The 8,447-nt window shown below is 33.6% G+C and overlaps 1 protein-coding gene across 1 annotated transcript in view; it reads right to left on the minus strand.

Annotated features, from left to right (window-relative positions):
• Positions 1–8,447, minus strand: part of STIM2 (stromal interaction molecule 2) — a 76,894-nt gene that overhangs the window by 9,927 nt on the left and 58,520 nt on the right. The window contains exons 8-11 of the mRNA XM_015594839.2: positions 7,175–7,342; positions 6,887–6,910; positions 6,412–6,512; positions 5,913–6,160 (exon numbers count right to left, since the gene is read on the minus strand). Of these exons, the coding sequence (XP_015450325.1) occupies positions 5,913–6,160; positions 6,412–6,512; positions 6,887–6,910; positions 7,175–7,342 (541 nt within the window). The remainder of the gene's footprint in view (positions 1–5,912; positions 6,161–6,411; positions 6,513–6,886; positions 6,911–7,174; positions 7,343–8,447) is intronic.

The following is an 8,447-nucleotide window of genomic DNA, read 5'->3' on the forward strand; positions in this document are numbered from 1 at the left end:
TTAATCGAGGCACGGCTCTCCAGAGAACCACCTCCTCAAGCTGAAGCTGAGCGTTTCTGCACACCTCCTGTACTGCAGCATCAGAACTTCGGGTTGGTAGCCTTCTCACTCGCCGACATTGTGTGTAAACCCTTACTCCTACACCCTTTCATGAAACGAACTCCTCTGAAATTCACCGTAGTGAGCCATGTGAATACTTCACGTCCACTTCACTAGTCACTTCCCAGTCATTCTCTTTCTTACCAATCCATCCAACCTTTCATCAACTTGACCAATCTCATTTTAAAATCCGTCTCTCGCCTTAACCAATTACGGTTTTCATCTCTTCTCACCAGACATGTACTTCTACTCCATTTCACCATGACCCACTCCTCATGCCTTGTCTTGCCATCATTCAGAATTGTTCCTTTTGAAATTATAAATAAAGATATCAATTTAGATTCTGACCACGTTTCTATCTTTCTAGTTCACACATTCTGTTCCACGTATGTGTCCTATTCTCTGCTCCAAGCTAAAGGACCGTCCTCTGCTGGTAATCCCTTCTGTTGCATTTATTTTTCATCTTCTCTCTATTTCCCATCAGCATTTAAAAATCAATGCTGGGAAAAAAAAAAAATCTCTAAAACACAGATAAATAACAACCATAACAAAAAATCTCCTCCACCTTCAGACTGTTTTTCAGCTGACACATCTTTCTTTTATGAAAAAGAATTATCTATGTTACTTTATCCACTACTTCATCTTCACTCATTCACCAAAGAAATTGTAAAGTACTTACATATAATTTTGCTGCAACTATTCTTAACAAAGTCACAATCTACTTTCTTGTTGTTAAATTCAATATCTCAACCCTTCTTTGACATCTGACCAGCACTCGACATTATTACTTTGTCCTTTCCTTGACTTCTCTAACCACATTCTCACCTCTTCCTTTATCTGTCCCTTAATTGTTAGTCATCTTCAAAGTTCTGTTCTAGACCTTGTTCTATTCTTGTGCCATGTACACATGTTAAGAAATGTCACTCATTTCCATGACTCAATTATCATTGCAACATACAGAAGCACAAATCTGTAACTCCAGCTTTATTCTTTTTCCTAAACTTTATAACCCTACATCCAACTACCTACTGGACATTTGGATGCCCCACAGATACCCAAACTGCATTCGACATTTTCCTTCCCAAACCCATTCCTTCTGTGCTCTTTATCTTGGTAAATAGCAATACCACCCACCCAGTTAGCTAAATTGGAAACACAGACATTCTTGATTCTTCCGCCATCGTAATCCATATCTAGTTAACAATAAAATGTTTTTAATTCCAAATCTGTCCACTTCTCTCCATCTCCACCATCCTGTATTATGCTGGACTACTGTACCAGCCTAACAACTGATCTTTCTCCTCCAAGTTATTCTCCATATTGCACAATCACTCTAAAATGGAAAAGAAATGACATTTTATTGCTTAAAACTCTGAAATGGCGCCCTATTACTTTTAGAATTAAAGTCAAATGCTTTAAGATGGCTTAGAATGAATGCTTTATTTATTATGTAGCCTCTATTCTGGAACTAGTATCCCTCTTCTCTGTTACAGAAACTACCTCTTGTAGCTCCCAGAAATATAATATTCTCTCTCTTGCCTCCATGCGTCCTTTCTCCATCTCTCCCTTGACCTCTCTTCAGGTCTCTGCTTAAATGGCAGTTCCTCCAGGAAGTTTCCCAAACCCTCCAAGTTGGAGGTCAGTGTTTGCTCTTTTGTGTTCACATGGCAATGCCACAGTATATTTCTCCATCACATAACTTACCTCAAAACATTGCTCTTGTCTGTCCTCTATTAAACTGTAAACTCCATGAAGGTGATAACTGTGCATCATGTTTAACACTGCATCTCAACAACTAGCACAATGCCAGGCAAAACATAGATGCGCAATAAATTTTTACTGAGTGAATCACAATGATTCAAACAGAAATCTTTAGTCTGATGTTCTCACTTTGCCAAAGAAACAATATCCTACAAATACTAAAAGGATATGTCCAATGTGCTTCAAGGAATTAAGTTCTGTAATTCTCAGTATATGCTGTAGTCATTCTCATCAGTCACTGGTTATTTGGAATATGCAGTAAAATACAGTCAAGTTCGGTCATGACTGTAGGTATGATGAGAAGAGCTGAGCAGAATCAGGATTCAGTGCTTGGAAAAATAAGTACTACTTACGGAGATGGAAAAATATTTCATAAAGAAGTTTTCAGAAGAAGTAAATAGTTTATGAGGAAAATTCTAAACAATCTAACAAGGAATATAACAAAGATGAGCATCAGTAAATAGATCACATCTAAAAATTGTTCACGGCTCTATAATCTTTTCCAAAAATTTTCTTCTTTTATATATTGCCACATATTTTGCCTGGAAAAATGTACAAATCCCTCTATTAGAGTTATATCACTTGGAGTTGAGAGTCTTTCTTCCCTGTTGCCTGAAGAGGCCTACACAGGGCCACATACAGTTATAACACCATAAAACTCACATAAGATTAAAAAGCAGTGCACTTTGACCTTGTAACAAGCTTTCCTTTATATAATGTGAATACATTTTATGATACATTCAGGATATTATTATTTCCCAATCAAAGCAGACATCCACCCCACCTGCTATTTATAAGAGTAGTTAAATAAAACATTAAAGTTCACTACATAAACATTTATTTCTGAGATAATTTTCATTCTGATATCAATAATTACATACAGAAGCATAGCAATTTAATATGACCCTATTTTGCAAACTATATTCTTATGGCAGAGAAGATAAAATTTTGTTTTGCAATAAAGTATTTCCCCTTGCTATCACCAACCAAAAACGGTAAGTAATATATGGATTTTTGGTTCTAGTAATATGGTGGTCAAAGATTACCTGATCACCATTTTCCAATACCACAACAACACACTTCAAATACCCTCCAACACTTCCATATGATGAATAAATTCGATATGATGAATAACAATACTTTTAAAATGCACAGCTGAGTTTGAAAGGAAGAAGACAAAATTCTCAGATGCAAAAACAGAGAGAATCAGAATAAGAACTAATAGGTCTGTGAGTGATGCTGGAACTACTGTGGAGGTTCTCAGTCACTCTTATTTACTGTGGGTGTATAACCTGATAGAATCATTTTGAGAGCAGCTTGGCAATGACTAACTAGTAAGAGGTGCCTTCCCAACATCTCGGCAATCCACTTCTAGGTGTCCACGCAGAGAAACTCTCAAAGCTATGCACATAGAGATAAAGATAAGGATGCTCACTGCAGTATTGTTTTGTAAGGGCAAAAAGCAGAAAGAACCATCTCAATAGAAAAATGGATAAACTGTGGCTTATTATTACAATAAATGAATAAACTATGGCTAACTCATATTAAACAGTTACAGGAATTTAATTAATCTATATATAAACATGGAAAATTTCTAAAACATGCTTTGAGTAAAAAGTTGCAAAACAATAACATTTATGTAAATTTTTAAACAAACAATAGTACCTATTGCTTACGGATATATCCGCGTGTAATAAAAGTATAACAGGCTTTAGAATGATAAACAATTTTAGACGAGTAGAATGGGGAGGCAATGTGGCTTAGGTGTATGTGTAATGGTTTCTTTCAGAGAAACACAGAAATGAATAAAGCAAAATCTTAAAATCTATTTACCTTTGTAGTAGGTAAGCATATTATTTCCAGGATTTTTAAGTACATAAATTGCTACTACATTCCCACCATGAATATTTAGCAGTCCTATAAAAGTACTAATAGGAAAACAAAATATCATCTGTTCTACTACCATGACAGAGCTAACCTTCAATATTTTCTCTTTTTTCTTTACACATAATTTAAAAAAAGACAATATTATATTGTGTATGTATAGTTTTAGAAGGTTATTTTATTCTTAACATGCCACAGGTATGTTTCTTTGTCATTATCACACACTTATATAATTTACATACCCATGGTACACATTTAAAACTGCTCAGGAGGGTATATAATGAAGAGCCTTCATCCTATCCTAGACCCTCATCCTACTGCCAAGAGATTCTTATTTATCGGGTCCAGAAATCATGGTTTTATAACTAAGCAGAGTAGAGTATTACTATTGTGCCACTGGGTGGAGGCAGAGCTCTAAAAGTATAATCTTTGGCATGAGTCGAGTTATTTTTCAGAGATAAAAAATTTGATTTCAGCATTTCTAAAACGGCATACTAAATTTAAAATCAACTCTTGTACTTTTTTCCTACTTAAAAGTTCAAATTTCTCTCTATATTGCAATCACTGAAAACTTAAGATAATTATTCACATTTATTGCTAAGTGTTTTAATGCACATATGGATATCTTTTTCCCAAAAGCAGTTGTTAAAAACAACAACAACAAAGAAATAATCTAGTTAATTTACGGAATACACTTTCACGCACACTTCTGATATTGAATAATTATGTAGTGTAAGGAGGAACTGCAACTTTAAAAAGCTATAGTTTTCAAGCAAAATTATACACTTATGAATCAATGTTGCATTTGGCAAGCTTATGCACATAATTCAAACACACACAAGCTGACGTTGTTCAAACAGTAGAGCTGGCCCCTATCTAGATATAACTTTGCAGCCATCACTATCTTGCAGCGTGGGGTCAGTGAAAGAAGTGCAGTCGCACACCTGCAGCACCCATGACATTTACAGTCTGTCCTCTTACAAGTTTACTGCCTCCCCGAAATTGCATTATTTGCCTGTCATTAAATCAGGGAATTAACACCACAGAAATGAACAAAATCACATAGTCACTGATTATTTACTTGCAAACTTAGAGCATTATTTCATAAAATTATTTAAAAAATTAGAACCCTTTTTAAATCATAACTTCATAAAAACTGTAACATTTAAATAGAAAAATTCAATCTGGAAGATGCTCATACGTCATGATTTTGTCTCAAAGACTAAAATTTCCATGTAAGTTTTCAACCAATCAATGATTAAATTCTACTCTCCATTCCCTGAAATCCTGTTCAATCCATACTGTTCAAAAAGGTCAGAAAGCTTGAGAAAATGAATTGGTTAGGGAATAATAAGGATAAAGAATTATTCAAATGATTTCTAATATATGAAATACATAATTTTAAATTCAAACCATAACTTTATAAAAATTCCAAATATTTATTAATAAATCCTGAAATTTATTTTAAAAAATCTAAAATATTTAAATTTCCATTTCCTATCAAAATGTATTCTCTACAATATAAAAATTTTCAAATAGAGCATAACAAAGGGACATAATGGGAACTGCACATATTAAAACCACTTTTGGGAGGAGCTCTACTTTCTAGCAACAAAAAAATATACAAGATTTTCTAAAAGAGACACAGTTAAATTTTGTATAAAGAAAAATCAATTTGATGCTTCATGAGTTAATACTCTTTCAATAAAAAAATAGAATTGAAAAAATCAAAACAAAATATTAAAAAGCATGCCTAATGGGATTGACAACCCAATTTAAAATAAATCACAGACTGGCTCAAAGTCACACAGCAAGTCAGTGACAGAGCTAAGACTGGAATTCAGGTTTCCAAGGTCTCCTGATTTTCACTTTTTACTGTTTAGATTAAGCTGTCATTTGAAAGAATGATTTTCCTCAAAGCTTAGCACTTCATTCGTGCAAATGGTTTGGCATGTATGATGTATGTGCTATTACATATGTGTAAAATATATGTGTACATATACACACACACTCATATAGTATTCTCAAATAGTAAATACAAGTTATTAACAACAAAAAGAAAATAAAGAATGAAAAAAATATTTATCATAGATTTCAAAGTAAATGATCTACAAAGGGCATGGCATAAAGTTATTTTAAAAACTGTACTAACTCTCTTTTTTGAACCTACAACTTACCAGGAAACTGTGACACTATTGGAGGTGTATCTTCATCTAAGTCATCAACTCCTCCAGCAATTGGATAGGGTGGAATGGAGACTCTGGGCATCACTACCCAGCTATGATCAGAGTAAAGAGAAGAGGTCAGGCTGGGGAGTCCGGAGTTATGGGCTATCTGAAAGCCACAGATCTTCTCAATCTGTTGCCAGCGAAAAAGTCGTTCTCGTAAACAAGTTGTTAACTCAGAGAGAGCTTTCCTGGAAAAGCCAATATAGGAAGTAAATTACTTGTTGTTTCAAAGAGTCTTTAATATGGTACTGAAAAAAGGCAACTACATGAGCAGATCATGGCAATTAACTAATTTCAAGAAGAAATTACGTACTCTTAGAATTAGCATATAAATTATGTAATTATATATGATAAAATGACAAATTAAAATATAAATTGTCCATAAATTACACATTTCAACACAACGGAAATAAACAAATAGCTAAAATAACATTCTTACTTTGCCTCCAGTATTTTGTGGTCTACCTCATCTAGGGAGGAGCTATGTGCAACATGCAGAGTCCCAAAAACTGTGCTTCTCTTCTTTTTAATTTTCTCTGCCTAGAAACCAAAGGAAAGAAAAACGAGGCTAGCTTTGGGGAAAAACACACATATACTAATGAAGTTTGTTTTGTTTTGAATATATTAATAATCATAAAATCAATGGAGAATTATTAGGCAACATATAGTCCTATTTTCCAAAAGAGAAAACAGATGAGGGGGGGAAAAGCATGCTTTCCTAAGCAAATCAATAATACAAAACTTCGTTCTAGAGAATTTTTCTACTAAAACTAACAGAATGACATTATATCCTACTGCAATGGAGGTGTTAGTGAATGAACTGAGCTTTTTTTTTTTTGCTAGAAATCAGATTAAGACAATCTTATTTCACACAATTTAATAAAGTCAGACATTAATTTCTAGTAACTACTAACCTGAATCAGACATGAAGCAGCAACCTGGAGGAGAAAAGCTCTGTATAAAACATTTATGATAATAACAATAGAGATGATTTTTAAATGACACTGAGGTCATTCTGAAAGGTATATACTTCTCTAAATAAAGTCATTTAACTATATAACCTATGATTATGAGCATCAATTTATGTAATAAGCTCGAATTCAAGAAAAGATTCTGCAATAACAAAATTTTATTCACACTTTTTTATCCCAATTGGTTAATCCTTCTAGAAATTTAGTAAATTTTGAAATATAACAGAGTACCTCATCCTTAGCAATAGCTAATTGCATTTCAGCATTTTGTCTTTTAATATTGTAGTACTGAACTTCCACTTCATGTGTTAACTGAAGCCATTTTTGAAGTGCATCTGGAACAGACCAGCTGCTTCTGAGTTCAAATTCTTTTTCAGCCTTTTTTAAAGCCATTCGAACCTGGGCAGGAGGGAGGCAGGGAGGGGAAGGGGGAAAGAGAGAGAAATCCTTTAAGATATTTACATTAAATTTTTTAAAAGAAATTGAGATATTTTAGTACCAAATTTATGAGGAAAAGCCATTTTAATTATGCTCTTTGTAAATATCTTTTTAAATCACAAAGTTTAAAACAATATATTTTTAACATTAAAACTAAGGCTGACGTTTTAAGTGCATCTTAAACTCACTAAGCACAGGTGTAAAGCCCTTATATATATAAGCTGCAATCTTTACTTTTTATATTTTATCATAGCCAGACTCACCGAGAGAGAAAAATCCAGGACATATACAAACTAAAGTTGATCACATTTCTCATAAAACCTTAGTGTAGCTCCTTAACTATACACTTACTTTTTAAGGTAATTATAGCATTTTTTGAAGTTTTTCATAATGTCTTCTTTATGGCCAGTTATTTCTCAATGTTACAAATACATCTGCCTGTTATAGTGTCTTGTACCATTTCTGTTTAACTCACTGCTTCTAATATACCAGAAAGGACATGAATCAGCATTTATGAACCAAGTGTAAATTTTGAGAAAGTAAATCTGACTGAGAGTCTACTTGATTTTTCCACGAGAAACTATACATAGCCTTCAGTGTCAAAGTCTTTCTTCCAGCTGCCCTTTAGGGGAGCCATATAATAAAGAGAAAACTAAAATGTTTAGTGTGTGAAGTGGCATTAAATGCTAAGGAAAAAACTCTTAAGAAAGCCTCCCTAAGTAAAGGACACAGAAGGAAGAGACGACCCATTCTAGGAATAATTCACTTCAACAAGCAAGAATTCAAGCTAAAGTTATGTTAAGACACAGGATAGAATTTATGGAATTAGGTACATATGCTCAAGATCTTCAGACAGAGTGCTGAGTGAACTATGGAGGATCCTGCTTTGGGAACACCATAACTGCAGATTAATTTTCCTCAAAGCTAAATAAGATTACTAAAACTCAATTCCTAAGCTAACATGCAAAAGAATGTTTGATCTGAACAAATCCAACCTATTTAAATAAACTTTATCGTGTGCCAGACTACACTAAGAAGAGTACTATATACAAATCGCTGATAAAGA

Source organism: Pteropus alecto, unplaced genomic scaffold, assembly GCF_000325575.1.
Source record: "Pteropus alecto unplaced genomic scaffold, ASM32557v1 scaffold5, whole genome shotgun sequence".
NCBI lineage: Eukaryota > Metazoa > Chordata > Mammalia > Chiroptera > Pteropodidae > Pteropus > Pteropus alecto.